The following is a 27,889-nucleotide window of genomic DNA, read 5'->3' on the forward strand; positions in this document are numbered from 1 at the left end:
GGAGAAGGAGAATAGTTTCATCAATTAAATGAAACTATTTGACCTTTTAAGAATGGTCTACTTTGTGACATAAATTGAGAATTCGTTGGCTTTCAGTTCTGTTCAATCTATCTGTGACCTGAGCGGGGCGAGAGGCGGGGTGGTAGCTCGTATAACCGTATAACCGTATAACGTATAACCAGCAATAACTTGACGGCCAGCTGTACTCTGAGGTCATTAATGTCATCGCGTACCTGCTCCTAAATCTCACGTCTATATTAAGGTTTCTGGCTCCAAAAACATCCGCTGAGTCTTGAACTGTACACATGAACACAGAGGCTTGAGATCTTCCCCACTTCTGGGTGTGGGTACAGAATAGCGGAATATAGGTTGGCTACTGTGCGTTTCATAGTGCTAAGGTACCAAGGTACGACTTGGATATATGTCGATGTAGGGTTTAGTTTACGGCAACGTAGCATTAGAGAGTTCCATCAATCAAGGAATAACAAAGTACTCTATGAAAACTGAATATGGAATATAATTAAGAAAGGTACATATACGCTGTACGATGTCGACAGGTAAGGTAGGTCGTCGTTCCATGACCAGTACAAGTTTCATGCCTTGTTACTCAGGCAAGAATTAAGGTTAGCGCCAAATGTTTCTTGGGAACAGCATACCATTGCCGTATGTCTACCTAAGAAACCCGCTCCCTTCGCAACGTGATTGACACCAACGCAATCCTCGAGCATACCCCGAATCACATCCAATCTCGAATAGCCATTTGCCCAGCATGTGGATTATCAACTGGTGTAAGTGGCAGGACCCGAAGGACTGCCTGGATGGAAACCACGGGCTGGATTTTGACGCAAAGCTGACACTTATCTGCCAACAGTTTGGGACACTCTGGCGTCTTTAGGACTCTTGAACAAGCACGCAAAACTCCTGTTTCTTGGTCTCGACAATGCCGGAAAGACGACACTGCTGCACATGCTGAAGGTGCGTTATACGGGTCTCGATTTGGGTTGCGCGGCGGCGGCAATGTTGGATGCGGCTGCTGCTGGTATTTTGGGGAATGAATAGTTGCTGACATTCGGATCTCATGTGTAGAACGACAGAGTTGCTATCCTCCAACCTACTCTCCATCCCAGTGAGTGCTTCCAAGGATGGCGTCTAGGCAGGCGGCGCAAGCACGTGCGCATTTGCTGACCTCTACCCAGCATCCGAAGAGCTTGCTATTGGCAATGTTAAGTTCACAACTTTCGATTTGGGTGGACATCAACAGGGTAGGTTATAAATGGCATAACCATCTATGGAGCCTCAGCTAACGCGACTCTAGCTCGTCGCCTCTGGAAGGACTACTTCCCAGAGGTCTCCGGAATCGTCTTCCTAGTTGACGCGAAAGACCACGAGCGTCTGCCAGAGTCCAAAGCCGAGCTCGATGCCCTTCTCTCGATGGAAGAATTGGCCAAAGTACCATTCGTTGTCCTGGGTAACAAGATCGATCACCCAGACGCGGTCAGCGAGGATGAGTTGAGACATCAATTGGGATTATATCAAACTACAGGCAAGGGAAAGGTTCCACTTGAGGGCATCAGGCCTATTGAGGTCTTCATGTGCTCAGTTGTTATGAGACAGGGTAAGCGCTGCCAGAGCTGTCCTTCCTAACGGAAATACTGACCGGATATCAGGTTATGGAGAGGCTATCAGGTGGTTGTCACAATATGTCTAAATCAGACGAGTGATGGGTGGAGGAGGTAGTAAAGGGGGCTCTTTATCAAGAATGAAACGATGGGTGGAGTTAACCAAGGTCGTTTCCCATGCTTTTTGGCGACATTTCGAAGACTTATGGGGGTTCCATAATCATCTGAATGAGCCAATATGTTTGTACCCGCATAGTATTACGTTCAACATTTTCTTTCTGCATGTCGTCTGATACCTCGACTCTCTTTTTGCCTGGGCGGTTGCTTTAACATTGCTTCCCGCCTTATCATTCAGCCTTAGCAAGCCAACACTGCAGCCACGTAGGAATTAAGAGGGCATATATTGTAAGTTGTGGCTTTGAAGTATCAATTGTTTGCATTCATGGCTTGGAGATATCACAAGAGCCCTATTGCCTTTTTGCTTATCTGGCCGAATTCTTAGGTAATTTAGTACAGAAGTTGGGGTAGATATCGGGACATTAAAGATTTTAAAGCTAGGTACTGTACCTATTTATGCGCAAATGCTGTACCCGCGACGTCATCTTCTCGGGACCACCAAGGATACCAGAACACCGACACAATCTTTCACCATTGCCGGTGATCAAAACAAGATACGGGCTTCAACAGCCATGCATTACAGTCTCCCATCATAACCAATCTCATAGCCAATCTCGAACATGGCCGACCTCCGTCACTCGACCGACGGGCCTTCCCCGCTCTCAGAAGAAGGCTACGATGAATCGCTCCTCCCAGACTTCTACCGCGAATTCATCAGCGAGACCGACCTGGAAGCCTTCGCCGCAGCACTCTCCGCTCCGGACCCCTCGCCCTTGACTGACGACCTGACGTCTTCCTCGCGCAACAGCAGCTTGTTCATCACGGCGCAGAGCGATTGGGCGCCCGTGCATCCGACCAGCCGGCTCGCGGGAAAGGGCAAGCGTCGGGGAGGCGAGCGGAAGAAGAGAAGGGGACCGCAGAGGCGGAGCAGAGATGAGACGCGGGAGGGCTATCTGTACACGCTGCTGAAATGGCCGCTGCTAGCGATTGTAGGGGCGTGGGTGGTCGGGCTGGCGGTGACCTATCTGTTGACGAGGCTGTATATCTCGTTGTATGGTATGTACTGTGGCTTTCTTCCATTGGTGGTTAGGATTGGGAGCTTTGGGGCGAGCATGGGACTAACGCCGTGATATAGAACATTTCATCGCCTGGAGAGGGAAGCGGGAACAGTTGCGCCGGAAGTTACAAGCCACGGCGAATTATGCGGACTGGGTGGAGGCAGCGAAGGAATTGGATACCTTTCTCGGGAATGATAAGTGGAAGGCGGAAGACGAATATGCATATTACGACCACAAGACTGTGAAAAGAGTCCTGGAGCAAATCCGCAAATGCAGGAGGAAGATTGAAGAAGAGGGGGAAAAGACGGTTGCAAATGGGGCTTCAGCGCCTTCGAAATCGATCGAGGAGTTGAAGGCTCTGATTGAGGCTTGTGTAAAGAACAATTTCGTGGGGGTGGAGAACTCGAGGTTATATTCGCAGACATATTATGGGACGAAAAACCTGGTGCAGCAGTTTATTGATGAAGGTAGGTCTTTTGAGTATCCAACTTGATTTCAGTAACTGATGGCTAGATAGTCGAGAGGGGCCTCACATTGCTCGCGGATACCAATCAAATCGGGATGGAGGAGAAACGAACATTGTTCAAGCGGATGCATGCCAACTATGGACGAGTAGCATTATGCTTGTCTGGCGGAGCTTCGTTTGCATATTACCATTTCGGTGTTATAAAGGCCTTGCTCGACGCCAACCTTCTTCCAGACGTGATCACTGGCACTTCTGGCGGAGCGCTTGTAGCGGCCTTAGCAGCTACCCGCACGAATGATGAACTGAAAGCGCTCCTTGTTCCTGCACTCGCAGGCCGTCTCAAGGCCTGCTCGGAGCCTTTCAGTGTATGGTTTCCGAGATGGTGGAAGACCGGTGCCAGATTTGACTCGGTAGACTGGGCTAGGAAGTGTAGCTGGTTTACGAGAGGAAGCATGACCTTCCGCGAGGCGTATGAGCGTACGGGCAGGATCCTCAATATCTCGTGCATCCCAGCAGATCCACATTCCCCGACCATACTCACCAACTACTTAACTAGCCCGGATTGTGTCATCTGGTCTGCGGTTCTTGCCTCTGCTGCCGTCCCTGGAATCCAGAATCCTGTGGTGCTAATGATGAAGACCCGCGAAGGCAACCTGGTTCCGTATTCCTTCGGCCACAAATGGAAAGATGGCAGTCTCCGAACAGACATACCTATCAAGGCTCTGAACCTCCACTTCAACGTCAACTTCAGCATCGTCAGCCAGGTCAATCCCCACATCAACCTCTTCTTCTTCTCCTCCCGCGGCTCCGTCGGCCAACCCGTCACCCACCGGCGCGGGCGCGGCTGGCGTGGAGGCTTCCTCGGCAGCGCCACCGAGCAATACATCAAGCTCGACCTCAACAAATGGCTCAAGGTCCTACGGCACCTGGAGCTGCTCCCGCGGCCGCTGGGCCAGGACTGGAGCGAGATCTGGCTGCAGACCTTCTCGGGCACGATCACGGTCTGGCCGCGCACCATCCCGTCGGATTTCTGGCGCATCCTCAGCGACCCGGACCCGAAGCAGCTGAGCCGCATGCTGCACATGGGCCAGCAGAGCGCCTTCTCGATCCTCAAGTTCCTGGAGAACCGCATGAAGGTCGAGCGCGTGATTGAGCGGGGCAGGCGGCAGACGAGGGTCCGAAGGGACTCGCTGGATAGTATCATGAGCGAGGCTGAGAGAAGCAGGTTGTTGAAAGGGAGCGGGATGAAATCCGGCACGGACTCGGGGACGGAGGAGTCGGATGCTGTTACGACGGGGGATGATTAAAACTAAAATAGAAGAGCAGGGGAAGAATGGATGAGCGCGAGTTGAAGCTTTCTGTCGTTGATTGAGAATGGAGTTCTATACCAAGATTCAGTTTTTTTTTTAACGATGTACACGGTTATGATTAAAAATCTATATAACTACATAAGTAGGTAGGCTTTTTATACATAGATCTATATATATACACCATATATTACATTCATAGGTTCATATATATTTACGGTACCTAAGGTCAGGTAAGGTAGGTAGACTCAGGAAGTGGTAAGGAGAAGGGAAGTGGTGTGAGCGGCTTGACCCCCTTTTTATTAAGCGAGAAGCGCCTTTCGATTCTCGAAACTATGTACTTAGGTAGTAGGTAAGGTACCTACCTACCTTTTGTTAAGAAACCCGGCCGGGTATGTATATCAGAGGTATCTCTCTCTCATCTCAATCCTTATCCCAAACCAAGCCCTCTCCAAACCCACCCCCCTCCTCCCTTATCGATCCCAGCCCCCATCCACGCTATACACAGAGCCACTAACATAGGCGCTCTCCGGGCCCAGCAGGAACGCTACCACGGCCGCGACCTCCTCGGCGGTTCCGAGTCTCTTGATCGCCGACGGGAGGTTTTGGATCTCTGGCTCATTGGTGCTTTGTGCCCAGTTTAGTAATAGGGGCGTCGCGATGGAGCCCGGCGCTACGGCGTTCACGCGGATAGAGCGGTGGCCGACTTCTTGGGCGGCGCTGCGCGTAAGCCCGATGACGCCGTGCTTGCTGGCGACGTAGGCGCCAGAGCCTGCGAATCCTGCATGTATATATATGTGGTTGGTATGGATGTGCGGCGCGGGGGTAAGGGGAGATAGCTAGAGAGAGGATGGTTTGGTTTGGTTGGGTTGGGTTTACTTACCCATCAGGCCCTGGACAGAGGAGATATTCACAATGGACCCGGAATCCGCGATCTTCCGCAGCTCCGCACGTAGACAGTACATGATGCCCGTGAGGTTGACAGCCAGGATGCGCTGCCACTCGTCGTCGTCGAGGTCCGCGATGGTGCGTGTGCCGTGGTGCTTGCCAATGATGCCGGCACAGTTGGCGGCGCCGTCAAGACGGCCGTGCTGCGCGACGATGCCGTCAATCCAGCTCTCGACCTCGGCGCGCTGCGATACGTCGACTCGCGTTGTGGTGAAGGGCACGTTTAGGGAGCTGAAGTGCGACGCGGCAGCGGAGAGAGCGGAAGGGTCAACGTCGGCGATGCAGACGGTGGCGCCGCGGCTGGAGAGGAGTTTGGCGGTCGCGAGGCCGATGCCTGATGCGCCGCCGGTGATGGCGATGATCTTGTCTTGCATAGACATGTTTGGAGAGCGGCGGGAGGGAGGGATGGACGGGTAAGAAGATCTCGATGGTGGAGCTACGATGGGAGGAGGAGAGAACGACGGGAAAAGCGGGAGAGGGAGAGGGTGGGTGGAAGGAGGGGAAGAGGTGATGTATCGTTGCGCTCACTAGAGTCGGCGTATGTAGCATAGCGAATTGAAGATCCAACCATTCCTGTCCTTGCCCGCATTTCATCCAGCGGGCAGTGCTCGCTGTCAAATAGACCGAAGTAAGGGGCCGTGATTATAACACTTGTATAATTTATGTGTCAACGTATATTGTGTAAAGCAATGGCAGTGAAAGAGAAGAATCGCGGCCGAACACATTAAGATTGAAATAAGAAGGCCTCATACGGAAGATGCACTACATCTCCATACTGCCGTCGCCTTCGACGATGATTATACGGACCGCAAAACTTAACAGTACGGCGCTTTTGTCGTAACTCCTTCTATAGAGCAGTGAAGAGCTCTCCCCTTCTTGTTCTGATAGCATGAAGAAAGGGTGCATAGTGATAGAATAGGAGACTTTGAAGTTTGCAGAGTTGTGGTCGTTGACGGGAAGGATTCCCCTAAGCGAGAATCTGGCCTTCTGATTGGCTGACTATTACGGGGTATGGGCCGTGATGATTTCACGTGAAAAGCGTAAGGTAATCAAGTGCCCGTCAGGGGTAACAGTAATATTGTACTTACAAACATAGTCTTACTGTCTCTACCGTCTTTACCCTTCTATCTGAAACATTATTGCTCTATTATACCCGTTATAGACACGTGATCGCCGTCCTAACTGAAGTTGTCCATGCATTATGTCTGCATATTTATATTACCTTATTCCGCTGTATAAGTTCGCACGAGTCTGGCGGTTCCCCGCGTTTCAGCTCCAAGCGAAGCTGCGTCATCAGACAAGGGTGGTAAAGCACTGGTACAGCTCGAAGGATGTCCCCGACAACAAACGCAGCTCCTTTGCTTCACTCATATCAGTTTGCACCTATTTACACCATTTCACGTACATCTTGGGATAGATCTGATTTATTTCGATGTTTCTATAGCTTCATCAGAAGGGATTGCGTCGAAGCTTAACATGCGCTGGGCGGCTTACTTCGCGGCTGCCGCTGCGGCTGCGGCAACCGTCGTCGAGGCTTCGACATTAACTCCCCCCGTGCTACCCTTGATTGTTCGAAATCCCTACTTGAGTACCTGGCTTGGAAATGCGAGGGATGTACCATGGAGTCGTTGGCCAATGTTTTGGACCGGCCAGGAAGTTGGATTCTCCGTCCTTGCTTCAGTGCCAAAATCCGATACTGTATACCCTCTGCTAGGTAGACCTCAAGACTCGCTCCCTACTGAGGGAGAAAGGTGCGTCATTGAGATTCGGGCTGTGGGATATATCATCCCCTATTGACATTTTGTAGCTTCACAGTTGCCTACCCAACTTATTTAGGCGCAACCTTTGATGCCTCGACAACGAATCTCACATATCACATACCCGGGCCAAAAGCCTTTCAAGAACCGGTCGAGGTCGTTCTATCATTCCTGTCCCCGATCACACCGACGTCAACACTTCGACAAGCGGTTCCCGCATCTTATTTGACGGTACATGTTCGAGGATCGTTTGATATCGATGTGTACATTGATGTCAATGGACTGTGGGTTAGTGCCAATAGAGACAATACGATTGTGTGGGACCTTTTGCAAAGCGTACATTCTGCAACGGGAAAGGGTCCGCTCCTGAAAACCTGGAAGGTTAAGAGAGAGACCGAGCAATTGTTGACGGAGGATGCCGACCGCGCAGAATGGGGCACATTGCACTTCACCGGCCCAGCAGATGTCCAGCATGAAGCTGGAACGTCGTCCCTTCTCCGACAGAGGTTCTCCCGGACAGGGACATTGGACAATGTTGTTGATGGAAAGTTCAGACCTATCATGGATGAGGAACCCGTTTTCGCCTTCTCGAAGTCTTTCAAGCTCAATGGCACCTCTGCAGCAGGCGGAAAGGCTTATGATAGTGTACTCTTCACATTGGCACATACTCAAGATCCAGTTATCCAATTTGCCTCAGCGAGAGGGATGACCTTGATGAGACCGTTGTGGGCAGCATATTACCCGGCAGTCGAATTACTACTCGACTATCACTACCACGACTTCGCGGACGCTTTTGTGCTCGCCAATAATTACTCACAGCAGCTTGAAGAGGACGCTCTGAAGTCAGGATCTGAAGATTACAAAGATATCCTCGCTCTCAGTGCACGACAGGTTCTGGGTGCAACTAGTTTCGCGGGCACCCCCGATGAACCGCTTATTTTCTTTAAGGAGATCTCGTCGGACGGCAACATGAATACTGTCGATGTCATCTATCCAGCTTTCCCATTCTTTTTGTATACGAACCCCAGGTGGTTGGCATACCTTCTCCAGCCACTCATTGAGCACCAGCTCAGTGGTCAATACCCGTAAGTCCATAAATGGAATTCAAACCCTCACCTCTAATATTTGGTAGGAATGACTATAGCATGCATGATCTTGGTTCCAGTTTCCCAAATGCCACGGGGCATCCTGATGGTAGGGATGAGTATATGCCGGTGGAAGAATGTGGCAATATGCTCATTCTGGGGCTTGCTCTTATTAACTCGTTGAAGTATGACACTGAGCCCGCTAGTATCTGGTCCCAAGCCGGGGAGAATTTAGTAGTCGAGACTGCGTATGGCGGATCGTTCCCTCTCTACCTAGACGCCCAAGGTATGGATGATACCTTCGGCGGACCGGTCAATGCGAAGGGTGAAAAACAAGCTCGGAAATGGATTGAAAAATCCTATAGTCTGTGGCAAAAATGGACCGGGTACCTTATTCGTGAAGCTCTTATCCCAGCCAACCAACTATCTACAGATGACTTTGCCGGCTGGCTGGCGAACCAAACGAACCTTGCCTTAAAAGGCATCATTGGTATTCGAGCAATGAGCGAAATCTCCGAGTTGGTTGGAGAAAAGGAAGATGCAAAATACTATCGTGAGGTGTCAGAAACTTACATCCAGAGATGGCAAGATGAATTTGCTATTTCGAGAGATGGTACACACGCAAAGCTGGCCTACACCTGGTATGGATCCTGGACAACGCTATACAACTTGTTCGCGGACTCGTTGCTTTGTTTCCATCTTCCATCAGGCTCGCCACAGAGCCTGGACATATTGAACCAGAAGCCTCTCCAACTGAACCAGCCGAAAGGGTCAAAGACTGCTTTTGTGGATGAGAAGATATACAAGTCGCAAAGCGACTGGTATCATATTGTCCGCCAAAGGTATGGCCTGCCACTTGATAGCCGGAGTCTACAAACCAAGAGTGATTGGGAGTTCTTTGCTGTCGCAGTTGCCAGCAAAAGTGTCAGGGAAGAGGTCGTGGAGTCAATTGCATTGTGGGTGAACGAGACATCAACTGGTTTGTAGATCCCTCCTTCCAGAACATAGCCATCAACTAACCATATTAGACTCGCCACTTACGGACTTGTACAATACAGAGGGTGATGGAGGCTTTCCTGGGATTGCATTTAAAGCTAGACCTGTTGTTGGAGGGCACTTTGCCTTCTTGGCTCTGGAGAGAGCCTGTGGAGGCCAGGCTTATGCTGGATTGAGCTTCTTGGATGGCGAGGAGGGCGAGGAGCCAGGGCGCACAGGGAGTGGAAGAACTGATGGTGAATTGTAGATAAGTAGATGTCGAAATCAAAAGGCTCTCTTTGTGTCCAGTTTTCGAAATATTCAGAGCCAGAGCCTCGCCGAGGTCAGAATATGGTGGCACGTGACTTAATTCACATGGAAACTTGCTGCTACTGTCAAAGTCCCACGTCAGAACCCACCAAGAAATAGGCAATGGTTTATTTGGATACTGTTCCTGACGGCAACATACATCAATACTTTCTTAACCTGGCCTTGTGAGAAGTGTCCGCTCTTAAGACGCGGCGGATTCAGCGGTTCAACCTCAGGTTCCATGGGTTGCACTAGCGCATTTTAGCCGCTGTCGCTAAAGCAACAAGAACCTTTCAGACCCCAGTTTCGTCAGATCTGTGGAGGTATTTTTGTCTTTCTTCCAACTCTCAACATTCCAACCTTCAATCCTTCAACTTTGTGATACCCATCATACGGTTCTTTGTTCATCATCCTTTGGGTGACAGCCTTTCTTGTCTCTTTCAATACTTGAGTCGCTTCGCTACTCTCGTGTTGCTGCGACAGATCTGACACCTATCCCCCTTCCCAGTCCTGCAACTCATCCTTCCAAGCAACGACACCATGGCCTCCACCATGGATTACGAGAACGAGAACGGAGCTCGCTATGAAGGTACGCGCACAGCTAATTATATTCCATCGCGTGCTATGCCTTGTAATTCTCGATGCTGACTCGATCTGTTGACGCGTAGATGAAGCTCCGCGTTACGAGCGTGATCGCAGCGCGTCCCCTCGCCCAAGTCGTCGCAATGAGAGTCCTCGTGGACCTCGCCGCTCTGCTTCTCCCAATGGCAACGGACACCCTGATAGCCGGTCGGTAATTTGTTTACATATTGATTTGAGCAATGTTTTAATCCGCCTGCAGTGGCCCAAGAACCGACCGTGGCCCTCCTCCCCAAGATGATGGTGCAGTCAACCCTGGATCCAACCTCTTCGTCACTGGTATCCATCCTCGTCTCTCTGAGCAGGAGGTCACTCGTCTCTTTGAGAAATACGGTGATGTCGAGAAGTGCCAGATCATGCTTGATCCCCACACCAAGGAGTCTCGTGGCTTTGGCTTCGTCAAGATGGTCACTGCTGAGCAGGCTGATGCCGCCAAGGAGGGTCTTCAAGGTGAAGTCATTGAGGGCCGAACCTTGAGCATCGAGAAGGCTCGTCGTTCCCGTCCTCGTACTCCTACACCTGGCAAGTACTTTGGACCACCAAAGAGAGGCAAGCATTCCCTGTTTCCCGTTTGTTACACAATTAACTAAAACACCAGAAGACGACCCACGCCATTCTCGCGGTAGATATGGTGACCGCTACGATGACCACCGTCGTGGGGGCGGACGTTACGGCGGAGACCGCGACTACGACCGAGGCTATGGCCGCCGTGATGACAGAAGATATGACGATCGTCGAGGTTACTATCCCAGACAAGGTCCTTTTATACCCCCTTTCAAACATATCTTACGAGTGAAGAACAATGTTTTGTTCTTTCGCATTTAGAAGTAACTATACTGACTTGGCTTCTTGGCAGATCGCGACGATGGCTACGCCCCCCGAGTTGACCGCTATGCTGGAAGAGACGACCGCTACGAGCGCCGTGGAGGTGGTGGAGGATACAGTGACCGCTATGACAGAGACTCTGGCCGTTCCCGCGATGCCCCTCCCGCCGCCTATGGTGATCCAGCTCCTCGTGCAGAGCCTCGGGAACCTTATGGTAGCCGCTACTCTGATGAGAGATACTCCCGCCGAGACTACTGATTGCTAACCGACGTAGGGGAGCGCCCTGCTCGTTAAACTGCATGATCTCGACAGCGCAACAACAGCTATGGATCGGCGGGTTTCCTTGATGCGGGTGCGCCTCCACTTGTGCTTCTATTTCCTTTTGTTTTCATCATGGCCCAAAGCTTCGAGCGGCGGAAAAAAAAATATGCAAAAGCGTGGATCTACACTTTTCGGCGGATCGAGCGAAATATTCGGGTCAATGCATGACTGGTCGACGGATGGATTTTCCTTTTATGCTTTCCTCAGATTTCTTCGGCACGACATGCGGGCGGGCATATTCAGCATAAGATCGCCCTGCAATGGGGTTTGTGTCTTCCCTGGAACAGATCTGGTTATTCCTCATCGATGAGCCCCTCAGATTCAGCACCTAATGTCCCCTTGTACCACTATTCAGCTTTGGCTGAGCATCTGTCACCATTAAATTTCGGCCTTTACGCCTTCGATGATGTCTTGCTTCGTCGTCTTTAGCGCCAGAAGCAGAAATTCGAACCAAAACACTCAGCCTCAATCCCGTGATCAACAATTGCGAGAACAAACAAAATCTATTGACAGCCTAACCTACCCGTTGATACGAAATTTCGAACTCTGCATGATGATTAATTTCGCCTTGCCACAAATCAGAAAAAAGCAAGATATAGACGCCTCCATAACCAAAATTTCCCAGGCAACTAATCGTAAAATCTCCCTGCAAACCTGCTACGACCAATAAATGGACCGTCTGGGCCCACTGGACCTCTTCTTGACTTGGAGGAGAAAGGTGATACCCCATTTTGCCAATATAGTGGCTGATAGATGGATTGTCTAGGGTCTAGTAAAGTCAACCCCTAATTAATGTCACTCATCAGCATACCAGTCAATTTAGGCTCACTCGTCGTATTAGAGTCTCTCAGACCCCAGCCCCCGAAGTTCAGGAGCCAGATATGAAATGTGATACGTGTCGCTCTTGCTATGCTCCTCTCAGCTCGTCTGATCTTGCGCTGTTGAGGTAGTATTTACATAGTGGCTCCTGCCTGGGTGTTGCAATGAAAGTGGATTAATAGTAAGGCGTTGAAATTGCTCCGGATAGGAGGTTTCTCGCCTTGACATACAGAGTTTTTTGCTATACTTTGATGTTCGCTGTTATTAATCCGATAGAAAAATATGAATAGGATCAACAATTTTGCTACATTTGACTGATCCAATTTTGGACGTTGAGCTGAAGTGATATTCCAAACCAACAAGTCGTTCTTTCCCAGCATGGGAGGGATTGGGAGATATCCTCCAAAGTCGTTTTATCAAATTGGATCGCCTTTCTATTGCTTGATGCTGCTGCATGTCTATGTTCTATGACGAAGTGCAGTGAACAGATATCAATCCTTCTGATACCCCTTCCAAACTTGACCCCATCAATCATCAAGCTTCCTTCTTATCCCCTTCCTGTCATTCTGGTGTTGAAGCCCATTTCTTGGAGGAACCGAACCACTCAAGGCGCGGTGCAGCACAGGGAAAAGCTAGCTTTTCACCACACACAGAATATGGCCATTGAAGAGAAATCGGGGAGTGAGACGAGAATGTAAGATCGTATTTTGGAATCAGATGTCGAGAGCAAAGCATGTTGCATAAATCAAGGGAAAGCCCAGCGAAGGGAGGGCGACTAGATGAGGTATTCGAGGATTGGCCGAGATAAGCGAGGAGGCTGTCAACGTCGAGAAGGCTGACGACCAACGTGGACCTTCGTCGCTTTACCCTCGACCATGAAGTCAATCCGCAATCTACCAAGTCTTGTGCGCGACAAGTTTATAGCTGCTCAAAAGGGCGGCGACCTCACGTTTTACCAGACACAGGTGTCAATTCTTCAATGCCATGGAGTGCCTGTACGCGCCCTTCCTAGCCCACGCCCCGCAGACCCTGATACTTACCTACCTATGACATAGTTCCAAGTCCGCTTCTCTCCTGCTCTGGCGAATAAGCCCAAATCCAACAGGCCTCGCGCTCCGAAGGAGAAGTTCTTTGATCCATTTGCCGACCCGGCCCCAGGCCTACTTATCACCGACCTCCCTTCTCACTTCCTCGTCCTTAATAAATTCCCCGTAATCCCAGATCACTTCATCCTGGCCACGAAAGAATTTAAAGAGCAGACACATCTACTGGAAGAAGATGATATTGGAGCTGCTTATGAGTGCCTGAAAGCATATCGTGAAAATGGAGAGGAGCTGTTTGGCTTTTTCAATTCCGGTGAACATTCTGGGGCAAGCCAGCCGCATAGGCATATACAATTTCTGCCAGTTGAATCAATGCGAAGCGGCATGAAGACAGGGGAAGAATGGAACGTGTTGGCTGATGGCCTTGCAAAGAATCCTGGTATGGATCTCAACTCTATGAAAAACCTCAGGCTGAGGGCTGACCATTTTAGAACTCCCATTTGCTTATTTTTGGAGCGCCCTTCCTGAAAACCCAACATCCCAGCAACTCCATGATATCTATAGAAGCCTCCACGATAAAGCAGTTCGAGCTACGGATGATTCCCTTCATGTCTCTACTGCAGAGAACGATTCGCCGATCAGCTACAACCTTGGCTTTACTGACCGATCAATGGTGGTATGTCCGCGGACCCTAGAAGGGCCGATGATCAAGAGCAGCAAAGGTGAATCCATAGGACCAGTCTCTCTGAATGGCACCTTGCTAGCAGGAACTCTCTTAGTGAAGAGCGAGGCCGAATGGGATACTCTACATAACGACGAGTCAAAACTCAGTGATGTTTTAGGCTCTATCGGTATCAGTTCAATTAAAAGCAATGCTAGGATTTAAAATGAACAAGATAAGGTCAAAGGATCTCCCAGAAACTCGGCACACAAAAAATTCCCAGAAAATCAAGACCTCGCTATACCCACCCATACCCACCCATACACACGGATACTCCTTGTTAGGTTTCATATAAGCTCGCTCAAAGTTAGGACTCAGATTGTCGTTGAAGTTCATCCCAACGCTTTCGACAAGTTGCATTGCCAAAGTGGTACGATCCTCCATTATTGGCTATATATTCAGCGACCTGTTTCCAGGGAACTCTGGATTTCGTTGGATCCGAACCGCTGGCCAGCTTCCGGACAGCCTTTCTCAGGAGTCGAATCTATGCATACGTCAGCCAATAATAGGATACCTGCGAATACACTACATACATCATTGTCATCCCACTCTGGTTTCCTCACTCGTGCTGTCTTATGTTTTGTCAGGGTTCGGAAACGACCTCTCAGCGTCGACTCTGCCTCGGTGAATTTTCCCTGTCGGCGGATGTCTTTGTATGACATTCCAGCTAGCTTTGATCTGACTAGGAAGTCATCTTTGGCATCTCGATGGTGCATTGCCTGTATCGTTGCAGCTGACTGAGCCGCTTGCGGCGATTCGGTGGTACATGGTTGTCGGACACTGGAATCAACGGGCTTTGGCTCGATCCTTTTGGGCGCCGATAACTTCTGAGGAACCAATTCAATTTCCTGGGATGGTAATGCCTTGTTCTTTGACAGCGTGGCGCAGGATGGCTGATCAGATCTGCTGTCAATATGGCCCCCAGATTTGGCCTTCGTTAACCGCCTTTTAGTTGTCCTGCTAGCCGCGAAGTCGTTACTAGGTACGACCGGCACCCTTCTTTGAGACGTAGGGCTAGAATTAGGGAGTATATGCCGAGGTCGACGTGGTGCGTGCCTTTCCACGACCCACAACGTCTCGGGCCCTGAGAAGTCTGAGTTGTCATCTCCAGAACCGAGACCCGTGCTCGAATCGGATAATGACAGTGCAACACCTTGACTCGACCCCGAGGAAGATAATGGGGTGGACGCAACGTTCAAAGTCAATGCCTTCGGTGAAACAGTGATTGGTGCGGCCGATCGAGATGTCCAGTTGCTTGTTGATTCATCTGTAATGTTCCACGTCTCATTCCATTCCTGACGTTGCTGCTGATTGTAGTTCTTCGGCAGACCGTCATGCGATGTAAATGTTCCATGAACCCCTTGATGCTGGTCCTCTGGCCACCAGGTGTCTTTCATATGGGTATCCTGAACATTCGGGACCGGGCAGACCAAAGACCCAGGGTTGACGGATGTGCTGGATGATGAATAGTTACTATATACTGTACTTGGGCTGGTCCTTTCATTTTTCAAAATATCACTAACCCCTGAGGTATCTTGGTAAGATATCTGTTGTTGCGCTAGATTCGTGACTGATGGGAATGGAGTGAAGTTGGCTTCATTCGACGTATGGTAAGAGAAGTTCCTCAGCCCATTTCGCGTGTTTAAAAATTCCGCAAAGCTGCCATTTCTGCGTCCCAGATTCCATTGGGAATAGTCATTCCCAAGCATTGGACTTTGATTTTCGAAGCAATTCATCTCTGAGACGGGCTCTTGATAGGTCGGGTGCGAAGTTGAAGGTCTCTTATAAGGCTGGCATTGACTCTGATGCACCCCAGCATATGGAGAAGCCTTTGGCAGATTGATCGACAGGCCCTGATTAATAGAAGTTGTGTCTTGGTAGTATCCAGCGTATAGCGTGTGAAGCTATTCATTATTAGTCCTTCTAATGATCTCTCATGGAGCGATCACAACTCACGGGAAAGTTCTCGTTACTGAAGTCATCGAGATGTTGATCCCAACCGTCGGTCGATGAGGCCACGGGCCTGAAGATACTCCAAGCGTTTACGTTATTGCTCGTCATTTCAACAAGACTTTGATGCAATGATTCCGCTCTGTGGGTAGGGACAAAGGTTTCGAAGCCGTTCGAGACAATTCGGGGTCGTGCGTTGATAAGCATTGTGGTAGCGCCTCACCGCTGTGCTGTCTCAGTGAAGATGTAGGTTCGCGATGTTCTGCTTCTAGGTCGAACGCCAGATGTACTTCAGAAGCCAGATGCCTGCACCCTTCGCCGTCTGCGGTTGTTATGCAATAGTGATTCAAACAACAGATGATGTGCAGGCGGTCAGGTTATGGCAACTGGGAGCCAAATCGAAGCGGGGGCTCAAAATTCTCTGTGCTATTGGAGGAAAAGGATATGATACTGTATGAGAGAAAACCGGCTCAGGGTCTCAATCTATACCCGGCCGATGTATTTGGTTCTGTTTCGGGATCTCAGACTCCCAAAGACGTGTGCTGCAATCATTCAGTACCCCCAGTCATTGCACCGTATTTGCCACACCGCCAGCAGAGCAGGAAGCGGTGATGCTTACCTTCTGCTTGAACTGGTTTCCAATGCCAAACTTCTTGGACTGCTCGCCAAATTCACGGGGTCTTCTTCCTTATGGACAGTTGCTTGCAGGTGCAGGGGGAAAGCACTGAAGGTAACAGAAAACCCAGAGCCAACGGTGAAGACTTTCTGCGCGGCAGAAAAAGAAGTAGAATATACGTTGTTATTTTGTCAGATGGAATGGCTCTTATCCAAGTCGACAGCGATCAGGGTGATACATTGGAAGCAGACTACGGCCCAGCTTCCAGAGTGCCGAAGAAGGAAGCAGTGCCGGAAACGACCGTGCTCCCTTCTCCGTATCTGCCATCAACGTTTCCTCTTGCTTGTCATCACACTGATTGTTAATCTAAGGACATTGGCCCGTGAACGGCATTTTCAAGCCTCCCGCCTCCCTACGACTAGGCAAGGTCAAGGCAGTTTTGACAAATCGACTAGTATATGGATGATGATATGTCAACCTTCTCAATACTTCTTAATACCTCGAGATATTGATTCCCTGGCGCCCAGACCCGTCTCTGTGGTCCTTGCAGCATATGGCTCCTCCACCTTGCGCGGCTGCACGTGGCCGCGGCGAGAGCTGCATGCTAGATCTGCAAATGAACGCGTTCGCTTGTCTCTGATCTACAGGCCATGAACAGGTCGTTGCTGACAGAGTTAGCAAACCGTCGGCTACCTGGCTACCCGCATACTTGCATGCCGATTCCGAGCTCGGATGGTACGACCTCAATCCTGCAAACGACGATTGGGCTCGCGAGCCCATTCTTTGCTGGATCGATGCTGTGGACTGTGTGATTGCCTCCCGCTTGGATCGCAGCGTGGAGTTGCGTGTACCCCAGATATGGAGGCTGTGGTCAGTTCGCTCTTCAGCCCCATTCTACATATATTACAAGCTCAATCCAAGCCCATTATCTCCTTCAGCCGCCAAAATTCCCCGAACCATTCCACTCGCCTCCACCTCCACGCTGCTGCGATCCTGCACACTCCCTGACCCATCGCACGACCGCAAACGGTGGCACAGTGCAGAGGCTCCGCCCCAACCAAGCTCTCGCGGCCAGCCGCACCTCAAAACCCAGCGATCGGCGTCAAGACCCAAGCTGCATGGCTTGCGCAGGACGTCCCAACGTCAGGTCTCACATTCGACATCTATCTTCCCTACCTGCTCGCGCTCTATGGAACATAACGTATCCTTGAGCCTTGACAGTGGAGAGGCGGTGTCAATGCCTCAGCACCCTACTCGTCCCCTCCCCCCAACGAATAACCATCCTACCCTCCCTCCTACCACGGAAACCAGACAAGGACTCGAGAGCCAAGCTTGGATCACCAAGGGGAAGGGATCCTCACCCAAAGGAAAGGCTCCTGTCACTTGCGGCCCGCGAAGCCGCCGGGGGGATCTATGACTCCCTTCCCCGAGTGCAGGCAAGGCTAGTCTGGGCTCAGTCGTCGATCCCCTTTAATGGAATGTACGAGGAGAGATGCGAGGGATGTGCAATTGGTGAGGAAACCTCTGCTTTGAGATGCACCTGCAGCGATGCGGGAATGGCTAGTGGGGTGGGGGCGAAAGCCTTTTATGATGGGTTCGTTCGTTCGTTTTTATTTATATTTATATATATACACGTGATGCAAGGACTACCTAGGTATGCAGGGCTGGCGGATCTTTGGGTAGCCGGTTCTTGGTTTGTTCAGTTACGCTGATTGAGGCCTGGGGGCGCGAAAAGGGGGTGATGTCATGTGATCGTTACCGACCAGAGGGTCTCGTGTTGGCGGTGGCCGGCGGCAGACGCATCGAGGGGACAGGCACAGTCATCTTCTATAGTACCCAGGTACCCTTGAGATATCGGGAACGAAAGCCGTGTTGGCGGCGGCCGCTGGCTGACGCATCGAGGTTCGCTCCTCGGACGGTAGCAGTGCCCGGCCGATGATTTGAGGGTATCCTCATGTTTTTGCGGATAATCGTAGGGGAACCGTGTTAGCAGTAGACGCCGACGCTATCTTTACCTCTACTTGGATAACTTGAGTATCTACGGGTACTAGTTACTCGTACCTCTGCTCTACGTCCTGCTTCACTTTTGCTCCTAAGAGTATCTTATCTTGGCTGCCACGCCGCTGTTTGATGCTGAAGATTTCTTTTACATTAAGAGCCTACTACTTTCGTGAAAATAAGGTTTCGCCGCAGAGCTTCGCAACCGCCTCATTTATTTTACAAAAGCTACTTTCATTCCATACAATACATTCGTACAATACACCTAATCTCCAGCAAACTCCTATTTGACCATATGCATAAGCCGAATCTTGAAACGCCAACATTCCCCCCAGCCAAGGTCGTACTCAATAGAGTCATAATGCATCCAGCTGTACTGCCTGTCCCGTGTAAACCAACACCAACGCCATCTTCACAAACTTCAAATCCAGTTTCCCGGTATCTTAACACCTTCATTGTATCCCAGCACCTCATCATCATCATCGTGTTCGGCGGTATTTCTCGTGACATTGTCATACCAATCCATAGCCTTCTTCTGCAATGAACTTCTTCTCTCCATACCTTCAGTGTGCTTGTCCTCTCCTAAACTCCAAGGCTGCTCCATTCCCAAATATTTTTTGTTCTCCTTGACTGGAGACGGCGCTTGGCGCAACCATTCGGATTCGGTAAGTGAAAGCGGTGTGTAGTCATTTGACCCGTTAACAAGCCCGTGCTCTGGCTCAACTTCATCCTGCTCGTAATTGCCCATCATTGGAGACGTCTCAAGTTTTGGCAGCCTCTTCATTGGAGAGTTTCTGCGCTTGCGCAGCGTGATATTCGAAAAATTGCCGCCCAGAGGGGCAAATGTCACGCCTTGTCTCTTTGTTGGAATCGTTAGTGGTTCTGGAACATCTGCAGAGTCAGTGGGGTAGTATTCTTCATTGGAGCTTGGCAACCCCTCGCCATATTCCCTCCTCAAGATCTTCCTTCCAACGGGCACAACTGTAGCGACTCCAAGAATTGGTGGGGGAGACAGCGAATCTCGGTCGAGATATGAAAGGAGTGATGGTGTAATTGATGGTGCGCCAGAACTAGCAGACTGTGCAGAGTGGCTTCGCGGATAAGGTAAGGAGGCGTGCTGAACTGGTATTTCTGGCAATGGGCGATCCATGATATCCTGCCATTCCTGCTGTGTCATAGATGGAAGGCCCGAGTCAGAGAAACTATAGGTTGAGTCATTGGTTGGCGATAGACCCCGGCGATATGGACTAGGAGGGCGAGGAGCTTGGAATGTTCTTGTCTTTTCAGAGTCCATCGCACAGCTTTCAGAATTGTCATCGAATGGATCTGTCATCCGTGGGATTGCGGAATCGTCCGAGGAAATGGAACCCTGCATATCTCTTTCATCAACTCCGAGACTGTCTGGGGCTCCATTGCGGATTTCTTCATCACGGATAAGCCTCGCTCTGTAAGCTCGTTTTGCAGCTTCTTTCTCTGCCGGCTTTAGTTCCATCTCAATACCGTTGAGCGAAAGGATACTTCGCGAAGGCATAAGGAGAGCTCGAGGGTGATCGTCTGGAATCAATTGTAATGAAGCGAGACTGTCCCAACTGCGATAGTGGAAATTGAAGGTTGCGAATGGTGTATCTTTTGGATCGTGGAGATGCCAATCGTAAAACTTGGCGTCCTCTGGTGTGTCAATCAATCCACCACTGGGAAATCTATAGAGTATCAGTCCTTCTTGAAGGTCTAGCCTGCTGACAATGGCCTGGGAAGACCTACATAATTCCATAGTGGTCCTGCGGCCTGAACTTCGTAGGATCAGGAATTCTTCTCTGTCGACCCTTTGCCCGAAAGATACGTACTTCGATGAGACCTCCATCATTTGCTGCGGAGCGTCCATCAACCTCTTTGTCGAAGAAGAAGGGTCGCCTTTCTGTGCCATTGTTCTTATAGATCGTGCCATCAACTTCGTAGTTCCACCTCTCAGAGGGGTCAAACAGTCCTCGCATGATCTGACCTCTAGGATTTGTTTCGGGGTTAGTGCCCCACGAAGCAACATGTCGACCATTCATGAAGAGCTTGAAGTAATACCACGGAGGCTTTGGCACTTCAGCTTCTCTTACGTCGTAACGAAGCCAGAATCGAGCACCTAGAGCAGACTCAGCCGTAGGCCATATGTGAGAGGAGGATGTACTAACCGGGTTGAGTAGGGATGTAAACAGAGACTGTCGACGGCCGGCCAAGTACGCGGTCTGCTTTGCTTTCGGAGGAGGTGCATGGCTCGTTCAGATTGGAGATACTGACACTTTCATTCAGATCAGGGCACCTAGAGGTGAACTGTGAGCTCTCTGGATGGGGGAACTCAGGATGGAGCCTCAATTCCCACTGGGAGATGATGGTCAACTTGATGCCCCTGAGCACCGGCATTGTGGTGTTGATCGCGGGTACCTGTCAAACGTTGCGTTCAATGAATTGAGTTCTGTTCCAGTTGTCTGAGGGGAGAACGATTTGGTGAATGGGGAAGCAAGAAAGGTCAATAGAGGTCAAGACAAGACGCGTCAAGTCCTTGTGTGTTGGAGAGCAAGAGCGCGCTAGTCCCCGCTTAAAATATCAGGAGGCCAAAGTCTTCGACATTCACTCAGGTAAAAGGTCTTGAACTACAACCTTCATACATGGAAGAACAAAAAAGTTAAATGCTTAATGAGGGCCACTACGGGAATAGAAATGTTCTATGTAGCGCAGACCATTTTTTTCGGATCTATGAGCCACAAGCAGCGAGCTGCTACGTCTGTCTTCGAGCCAACTTGCTCGATTTCTTCGCCGGCCGGCGATACAAACCAAAAGAAGAATCGGCACATTATATCATTAATGAATCCATAAGTGATACCCCGGAGATCTAGAGCTCAAAAGCAAGCAAAGGTACATGCTACATGAGATATCAAGCGCTCGCCCCCCTTTCTTCGTGAAAGCTGAAGGAGCTGCAATCTGATGACTACACGAGGAAATCAATAAGTTCGATTGACGAAAGGAGATCAATGACTTAGGAAAGAGAATCTATAATTCTCCTAAGAATTTCGACTTAATGAAAGGTGGACCAGGAACTAATACGTTCAGGTCCCAATAGCTGGCGATCCAAAGGGTTAAGCATGAAGCACAACCCACCCGTTCTGCTTTGTTCTCATCATGATTCTCCGGGCTGCATTCAAGACAAGTAGAGGACCTCTGCTGTGGTTGACTCTCTTCAAATCATTCCTTATGTACAAGCTCCACATACAATCCCTAGCACTTGCTTACTTGCCCAGTACAGCCTTGCTATCTTCATCCTTGTCCAGCAGCCCCAGGTTCCTTATTGCGCCCGCCTTCGGTGCATCGTCTCGCAGGTTTGCTGCCTCCGCTTTTCGGTATGCTTGTTGTAATGTGCGTACTCTCGTAGCCTACAATGCGAGCAATTTGGTCAGCAACTGGCTCCGTGGGATATTCGGGAGGATCGGAGAAGGTGAGCGGATGTTGCAGGCAACCGACTTCTTTCTTGTGGTGCAAGCACTCATAGTAATCCTCCAGCATTGGCGAACATTTCCGCTTTCCTGAATCGTCCTCGGAGGTGGTGTTGACAACGTAGCAAGCTAGGACCTCTTGCCAGAATGGAAAGCAGCGCGAGGGGCCTGCGGGACATCAGTATCAGCCATTGACCTTCTCCCAACCCGATATCTTCACGTTTGAGCAGCGCGACGCGAGGATTAACTTACCGCCGTTGAGTCCATAGCCTGAAGACATCGTGTGTGGTCAATATGGTGCTTTGTCGTGGAGCTTGAAGAGGTGATGTCGGAACTTCGAAGGAAAGTAGCCGCGCTAACACCGCCCTCGTGCCTTATCGGTCAGGCGCACAACGAGCGTTGCTGGATTTGGACAGCTTTCTTTGGGAGCGGCAGAATCTCATCCCACATGCGCTCCAAGATACCCAAGACATGGCAGGACCTCAGCTATCTCCTGCGAAAGTTGTCCTGCTGGCTGTCCAGCTGGCCCACAAAGCCGAAGTTTCACACCTTCGAACCCTCATATCTCAACACCGGAAGACCCTCCGTACCGAAATCGTCCTGCGCGTCATCCTCAGCCATTTACCAGAAAGCCTCGAGTCTTCCCAATATGTCCAGTTTCTACAAGATTTAGTAGAGGGGGACATTGTGGAAGATCCAAATTTTCCAGTGGATAAGTCTGTGCTTGATGGCCTCAGCGATAAGGAAGCAAGCAAGAAAGTCCGGAAACTGCGTTTGCTTCCTTTACTATGGCCAAATGCCCCAGCAGACGCTCCTGAAGATCCTCTTACACTCTTCCTCATCCATCGGTCTTTGAGAATTGACGAGAATACTGGTTTGATTACCCAAGTACCAGCGTTGGTTACGCCATTTCTACAACGATCCTCCTACCTTCGAACGTGGTTCATATCGACAATTCTTCCCCTTCTACGATTAAACTATGAATATCACCCGCAGGATGGTTCCAATATTTCTATAGCTGTCTTTGAGCGTCTGGATGATGAGGCTGGCGTCAAATTGCTGCTTTCAAGGAGTAATATTCCAGAGACAGATGATACCAGTGACGAAACTCTTGGGCGAGATTTAAGAGGCTTAATTGGCCCTTGGATGTATGGTGATAACAGGTTGAAGCGAAGAAAGATTCTAAGAAAATCGACTTTTGACGCACAAACGGTTCCGCCTCTGGATGAAGCTCCGGCGGTCAATGAGAAGTATGCCAGTTGGGAGGAAGTCTTCAAATGGATCACAGCACAAGCCACATCAGGATGGGAAACAGCTGTACAAACAATTGAGCAATGGGAAGGACCTGGAGACGTGGATCTCGGAGGCTATGAAGATAGAAATGCGTGGCTGGATGAGGATGATCAGCAACATCTTGAGCAACGATATGCCCGTTCAGCACTTGCAGCCGCATATCTTATTCCTGAAGCCTCTTTGGATGCGCTAGTAGGTGTGCACAGGATCCTATCGAGAACTATCACCCGTCTTGATCTTGAGAGGATACCCACGTTAGAAGTTGCTGGTGGCCTTCTTTCACCGGTCTCAATACGGGGGGAAAATAACATTGTCTCCCCAAAGAACGCTGTATTTCTTCGAAATGGTCTTATGGACGAGCAAAACATTCTTACCAAACCGAGCAAAGTATCTCTGAGATTCCTCCACGCCTTATTAATCAGTGCCTTTTTGTTCACTAGGGAGCGTACAGCCTTGTCTGTCCTGAGAGCTGGACAGGTGACGCTGAGGCAAGATGAAAGTGAACAGAAAATGGAGCTTGCAAGATTCATGGCAAAAGGACCAGGTCTTTCGCCTACGAAAGGAGATGATAGATACTGGACTAGGATTAGGAATGAAATTTTGTGGATGCGCAGCTGGGGCGCCGAAGAGCTTGGGGAGGCCACGGATGGTTTGCCTGGAAAGGGTATTTTTGGACAGATTCCAAAAGAGTACATGGAGGTCGAGATCCTCAAAGGCCTTCTTTCAAATTCCCGTACGTTATCTCTAATTTATATCCCTAATCAGGTTGCTGATTGCGGTTTCTACGATCTAGGCTTTACCCTTGCAAATCAAATCTATGAGAAGTCGCCAGAACGACCTATATCAAAGGGCGTGCTCGAGGAGACGGTCATTTCCGCAGCTATGGAGGCATATGACAATGCAACAAATCCCAATAAGACTCGGGGTGGTGTGAAGAGGTGCCATGAAATGTAAGTATTTGGAGCCAGTCCTTGGAAAAGCTTCTGCATTGGCTAATCTATTATTGCAGTCTGAGAGCATTCCGCGAAACATTGGCCAATTCCATTCGGTCGACTCAATTAGAACATTTGATTATCGTCACGCATGCTGTTGGAGAATATCGATTGGTCCTAAAACAGAAAGAGCCTTTTACGCCGGTTGCTCTGCGAGTACACGCTGATCCTATATCTATCATTGGCAGGATTCTCGAACAGAACCCTAGAAGTTATACCAAAATCAATGATTTTGTTTGGATGGGGAAAGAGATGACGAAGGCTGGACTGCCTGTTCGCGATACTACAGTAGATTCTACCATCAGCGAACAACAATTTCTCGACCAAGAATCCGTCGCCGAGAGACGCGTCGTCGCTATGTGTATCTCTGCCGCTCTCGCTGAGGACGATTTTGAAACGGCATATTCCTACATTACGACTCGCTTAGCTGCTATCGCCAGCCAGGCACACACACGTACTCCCGATCATGGACGACGAGGAGGTCTTTTCGCTGAACGGCCTCCAAGGATAATCGATGACTGGTCGTGGAAGGCAGCATTGGAAGCGGGAAAATATCGACGCACTTCACAAACAACCAAGCCAACTCACCTTGGAAACTCAAGCGGAAATCCCGAGATTCGTCACCTAGAGCAACGGATGGATTGTCTGTCTCATGCCCTCAGATTTGCACCGAAATCTACTCTTCAAGAAATCTTGAATGCTTATCGTCGTTGCGAGGAGGAATTAGAGACACAGACAAAACTAGAGGCTGAACAGGAGGAGGCTTGGGATACACAGGGCGACGATAAAGCTATGCCAGGTGGTTTTGGAGTTAAGAAGAGAGATGTGGCACCTTACTCTTCCCGCGCTGCAGAGGAGGCCCCTATGTCCTTATTTGACCTATCACGTGCCAGCATGGCCCGCGCCCAGAGTGGATTCTCAGCTCTCGCCAGTCTCCAAAACAAGATGGGCAATTTAAGTGTTGAGGCTCTTGGGGAAAGTGGCATGGATTCTGAATCTTCAGCTGCAAGACAGGCTATGAGAAAGAGGGATCAGTTAAAAAATGTGGCAACTGGTGCTCTTGCTAGTGGTGTCGGCTGGTTGATCGGCGCAACTCCTAACCCTGGTAATTCTCAGAACCACTGAAACGGATTGGGTACTTTGAAGCATTTTAGCGGGAGTTGGGGGAACAAGGCAAGGCGTAGCATCGGGGATTGTAGGATTAATACGATACTGCTAATGATGGGAATCATTAATAATCAACCACTTTTAAAAGTTTCTTAATTGGTTCACCTTGAGTATAATCAGAAGTACCTCTATAGATGAAGCGCAGATGTTTTCCCTATCCCGGATTCCCGCTCACATACGATCCTTTATACTTCTGGACAAAGCTTCGACATTGAGCAACTCTAGCCCTGCTGGTCAACCAGCCCATCTACCACTCATCTGCAAATCAGGGCTCCTCTACTTTTATCCTCATCGAAGATACCCGAACGATAGATCCTCAGCCATTGCGAAGACAGCTACACCGAGACCCTCCTGGAGTCCTAGCCCTGTCCTAGTCCACTTACATAACCTATCATCCACCATTCTTCAACTTCTACTCTCTACCTTGCCCTACTTCGTACTAACCAGATATACAAGAAGACAAAGTGATAGGAATAAAGGAGATATTGCGGATTCGCTTGAAAATCACTTGTATATGTTCCTTTTGAGAATTAGTGTTGCGCAATAGTATAGGTAGAAGGATGATTTTCTGTGCTATCGCTAGGATACAGTAGTATTATCTACGTCTAGATGCCTTGTGGCCTGGCCAGGCATCACATCCTACGGTATCCGTCCTTATTCCTTAGTATCGTTACCCTTCTCGTAATAGGTACACCTCCTTAAGCTTTGGTCTGCCCTTAGAACACCTTCTTATAGTCCCTTATAGGATAGACAGTAACTAAAAAGACAGACTTAGAATTAGGGCTTTGTTAGGGGTCGGATCTAAGGTAGGTAACATAACCTTTGTGCTTGTAACGCCGCTAACTAAGAACAACGCTTTTACGGACGTAATCTATAATAAGAAGTCCTAAGCTTTGATGTCGTTAAATAGATCCGAAGCTACTACGCTTAGCTATAGAGCTAGGAGAGCTATAGCCTTAGTAAGCTAGGCGTATAGCTTCTTAGCAGATTAAGTAATGTCTACTACGCGTGTATAAACTTAATAATTAGTTATAGTAAAGCCTTATAATACTATAGTATTAATTACTACTACAACTACCTTAGACGATATAACTTAGGACTAGGCCGGCTACTAGGGCTCTTAGGGTTAGCTTAGTTAGGCTTGCTACTAGGGCTAAATTCCTCTTAAGGCCGCTTGCTAGAGTAGTCCTTACTAGGGTAGTCCGACCTGCTAGGGCTAGGGCTAAGCGCGGATAACGGCCTGCTAGAGCTAGTAGTACTACTACTAGCCCTACTAGGCAGGCAGCTAAGGGAGTCTCTAACCTAACGTAGTATAAAAAGACTTTGCGTTAGATAGGATGCCTTCTAGCTTTACGCTAGCCTTTAGGGCTCTACGCTTTTTGTTAGTAGTTAAGGATCTCTAGAAGAAGTAAGCTATATAATCTTAGTAGATCTTTATATTTTTAGCTATAATTACGTTAATAGCTACCTAGTAAACTTTGCCTGTAATACTATTATAAAAGACTAAAGAGAGATCTAAGAGCTATTAGCGGGTAGGTAGGTATCCCTAATTTAATAGTATGTATGTATTATAAAGGATGTTAATACGCTAGGGCAAGGTACCTCTAGACTTAATACGTAGCGCGTCTAAGTCGTTAAAGGTCAGGATCCTTATCGTACTTAATATATCGCGTACTCTATAGTACTCGCGCTCTCTAGCTAGCGTCTTTATAAGCGTCTTAACCTTCTTAGGTACTAGTTAGCCGCGTGCCTTAGGTTAACGTAGTTCCTTATTATCGGCCTATTATAAGTCCTCTTATAATTCCTCTTACGCCTGTTATAGTATAGCTCTGACCTCTAGGTCTATTTTAGTAAGTTAGTACTAATTAGTATAAAAGAAGAACAAAATAGATATAGTGTTAGTACTAATTAGCGTAAAGAACGATCTACTCTATAGACTAGCAAACGTAATGTAGTTTAAAAGTAAGATCCTAATAGCGGTTAAGCCGCGTCACGATTAGTCGTGATAGCTTGTAGCGATTAGTTGTAATAGCTCGTGGCATAAAAATGTTAGGTTTACGTAATAAGTGTCGCGCTTAGTCGCGACAGATAATGTATAAGTAACTAGTAAAGGAAGTCGTGTGTTGTTGTAAGCAACTAGTAAAGGAAGTCGTGTATTGTTATAGTATTAATATTTCCTGTCTAAAACTAGTGTAGCCGCGCTACGCTAGGCCTTCTTTAGCCTTTCCCTTTAACAGGGAGAGGCCCTTAGCGCCTTTACGACCCTCTCTTTATACTCTTTAACGAGTTCTCTAGTATTGTCTAGTAGTTTTATTAGATACTATTTGTTCTATTAGCTTCCTTAACCTTTAAACTTTACGAGGTATTTAACTACTGTCTTCTTGTTAT

At 49.1% G+C, this 27,889-nt stretch overlaps 11 protein-coding genes across 11 annotated transcripts; 7 read left to right on the top strand and 4 right to left on the bottom strand.

The window, feature by feature from the left end:
- Window positions 1-728: 728 nt before the first annotated feature.
- Window positions 729-1,708, top strand: M430DRAFT_42841 (hypothetical protein; the record flags this gene model as incomplete). Its single annotated transcript, XM_024867584.1, has 6 exons — window positions 729-788; window positions 872-975; window positions 1,087-1,126; window positions 1,197-1,262; window positions 1,316-1,615; window positions 1,668-1,708. Exons 1-6 carry the CDS (start codon window positions 770-772, stop codon window positions 1,706-1,708), a joined length of 570 nt encoding a protein of 189 aa, XP_024720374.1. The 5' UTR covers window positions 729-769.
- Window positions 1,709-2,356: 648 nt separating this feature from the next.
- M430DRAFT_51201 (hypothetical protein) lies at window positions 2,357-4,567 on the top strand (the record flags this gene model as incomplete). The annotated part of the gene is made up of 3 exons (XM_024868196.1): window positions 2,357-2,792; window positions 2,872-3,261; window positions 3,312-4,567. The coding sequence occupies 3 exons, from the start codon at window positions 2,357-2,359 to the stop codon at window positions 4,565-4,567; spliced, it is 2,082 nt and encodes a 693-aa protein (XP_024720375.1).
- Window positions 4,568-4,845: 278 nt separating this feature from the next.
- M430DRAFT_42843 (hypothetical protein) lies at window positions 4,846-5,978 on the bottom strand. Its single transcript, XM_024867585.1, has 2 exons — window positions 5,451-5,978; window positions 4,846-5,348 (listed from the first exon to the last, which is right to left on the bottom strand). Exons 1-2 carry the CDS (start codon window positions 5,893-5,895, stop codon window positions 5,041-5,043), a joined length of 753 nt encoding a protein of 250 aa, XP_024720376.1. The 5' UTR covers window positions 5,896-5,978; the 3' UTR covers window positions 4,846-5,040.
- A 1,013-nt stretch (window positions 5,979-6,991) lies between these two features.
- M430DRAFT_28593 (hypothetical protein) lies at window positions 6,992-9,600 on the top strand (the record flags this gene model as incomplete). The annotated part of the gene is made up of 4 exons (XM_024865801.1): window positions 6,992-7,266; window positions 7,323-8,357; window positions 8,405-9,336; window positions 9,386-9,600. 4 exons carry the CDS (start codon window positions 6,992-6,994, stop codon window positions 9,598-9,600), a joined length of 2,457 nt encoding a protein of 818 aa, XP_024720377.1.
- A 498-nt stretch (window positions 9,601-10,098) lies between these two features.
- M430DRAFT_249662 (hypothetical protein) lies at window positions 10,099-11,192 on the top strand. Its single transcript, XM_024865172.1, has 4 exons — window positions 10,099-10,230; window positions 10,310-10,430; window positions 10,483-11,019; window positions 11,137-11,192. The coding sequence occupies exons 1-3, from the start codon at window positions 10,182-10,184 to the stop codon at window positions 10,868-10,870; spliced, it is 558 nt and encodes a 185-aa protein (XP_024720378.1). The 5' UTR covers window positions 10,099-10,181; the 3' UTR covers window positions 10,871-11,019; window positions 11,137-11,192.
- Window positions 11,193-13,120: 1,928 nt separating this feature from the next.
- On the top strand, window positions 13,121-14,174 carry M430DRAFT_28595 (hypothetical protein; the record flags this gene model as incomplete). The annotated part of the gene is made up of 3 exons (XM_024865802.1): window positions 13,121-13,240; window positions 13,301-13,727; window positions 13,780-14,174. 3 exons carry the CDS (start codon window positions 13,121-13,123, stop codon window positions 14,172-14,174), a joined length of 942 nt encoding a protein of 313 aa, XP_024720379.1.
- A 142-nt stretch (window positions 14,175-14,316) lies between these two features.
- M430DRAFT_59273 (hypothetical protein) lies at window positions 14,317-16,635 on the bottom strand (the record flags this gene model as incomplete). Its single annotated transcript, XM_024868785.1, has 3 exons — window positions 15,966-16,635; window positions 14,543-15,913; window positions 14,317-14,493 (listed from the first exon to the last, which is right to left on the bottom strand). Exons 1-3 carry the CDS (start codon window positions 16,164-16,166, stop codon window positions 14,317-14,319), a joined length of 1,749 nt encoding a protein of 582 aa, XP_024720380.1. The 5' UTR covers window positions 16,167-16,635.
- A 1,006-nt stretch (window positions 16,636-17,641) lies between these two features.
- Window positions 17,642-18,547, top strand: M430DRAFT_249628 (hypothetical protein). Its single transcript, XM_024865171.1, has one exon. The coding sequence runs from the start codon at window positions 18,054-18,056 to the stop codon at window positions 18,285-18,287; it is 234 nt and encodes a 77-aa protein (XP_024720381.1). The 5' UTR covers window positions 17,642-18,053; the 3' UTR covers window positions 18,288-18,547.
- Window positions 18,548-18,734: 187 nt separating this feature from the next.
- Window positions 18,735-20,982, bottom strand: M430DRAFT_42849 (hypothetical protein; the record flags this gene model as incomplete). Its single annotated transcript, XM_024867586.1, has 4 exons — window positions 18,735-20,273; window positions 20,335-20,363; window positions 20,418-20,704; window positions 20,754-20,982. The coding sequence occupies 4 exons, from the start codon at window positions 20,980-20,982 to the stop codon at window positions 18,995-18,997; spliced, it is 1,824 nt and encodes a 607-aa protein (XP_024720382.1). The 3' UTR covers window positions 18,735-18,994.
- An 863-nt stretch (window positions 20,983-21,845) lies between these two features.
- M430DRAFT_141347 (hypothetical protein) lies at window positions 21,846-22,364 on the bottom strand (the record flags this gene model as incomplete). The annotated part of the gene is made up of 3 exons (XM_024862707.1): window positions 22,302-22,364; window positions 22,078-22,217; window positions 21,846-21,989 (listed from the first exon to the last, which is right to left on the bottom strand). Exons 1-3 carry the CDS (start codon window positions 22,327-22,329, stop codon window positions 21,846-21,848), a joined length of 312 nt encoding a protein of 103 aa, XP_024720383.1. The 5' UTR covers window positions 22,330-22,364.
- Window positions 22,365-22,492: 128 nt separating this feature from the next.
- M430DRAFT_122627 (hypothetical protein) lies at window positions 22,493-25,580 on the top strand. The gene is made up of 3 exons (XM_024861852.1): window positions 22,493-24,075; window positions 24,136-24,292; window positions 24,352-25,580. Exons 1-3 carry the CDS (start codon window positions 22,521-22,523, stop codon window positions 25,457-25,459), a joined length of 2,820 nt encoding a protein of 939 aa, XP_024720384.1. The 5' UTR covers window positions 22,493-22,520; the 3' UTR covers window positions 25,460-25,580.
- Window positions 25,581-27,889: the final 2,309 nt, after the last annotated feature.

This window comes from Amorphotheca resinae (genome assembly GCF_003019875.1).
Source record: "Amorphotheca resinae ATCC 22711 unplaced genomic scaffold M430scaffold_7, whole genome shotgun sequence".
NCBI lineage: Eukaryota > Fungi > Ascomycota > Leotiomycetes > Helotiales > Amorphothecaceae > Amorphotheca > Amorphotheca resinae.

Excerpts from the sequence above, each read along its gene's own strand:
- M430DRAFT_122627 (XM_024861852.1), top strand. The coding sequence starts at position 22,521 with ATGGCAGGACCTCAGCTATCTCCTGCGAAAGTTGTCCTGCTGGCTGTC. Across the intron at positions 24,076-24,135 it reads AGGCCTTCTTTCAAATTCCC|GCTTTACCCTTGCAAATCAA; the intron begins GTACGTTATCTC and ends TCTACGATCTAG. Across the intron at positions 24,293-24,351 it reads GTGAAGAGGTGCCATGAAAT|TCTGAGAGCATTCCGCGAAA; the intron begins GTAAGTATTTGG and ends CTATTATTGCAG.
- M430DRAFT_249662 (XM_024865172.1), top strand. The coding sequence starts at position 10,182 with ATGGCCTCCACCATGGATTACGAGAACGAGAACGGAGCTCGCTATGAA. Across the intron at positions 10,231-10,309 it reads GAACGGAGCTCGCTATGAAG|ATGAAGCTCCGCGTTACGAG; the intron begins GTACGCGCACAG and ends GTTGACGCGTAG. Across the intron at positions 10,431-10,482 it reads AACGGACACCCTGATAGCCG|TGGCCCAAGAACCGACCGTG; the intron begins GTCGGTAATTTG and ends ATCCGCCTGCAG.
- M430DRAFT_249628 (XM_024865171.1), top strand. The coding sequence starts at position 18,054 with ATGTACGAGGAGAGATGCGAGGGATGTGCAATTGGTGAGGAAACCTCT.
- M430DRAFT_42843 (XM_024867585.1), bottom strand. The coding sequence starts at position 5,895 with ATGTCTATGCAAGACAAGATCATCGCCATCACCGGCGGCGCATCAGGC. Across the intron at positions 5,349-5,450 it reads CTCTGTCCAGGGCCTGATGG|GATTCGCAGGCTCTGGCGCC; the intron begins GTAAGTAAACCC and ends ATATACATGCAG.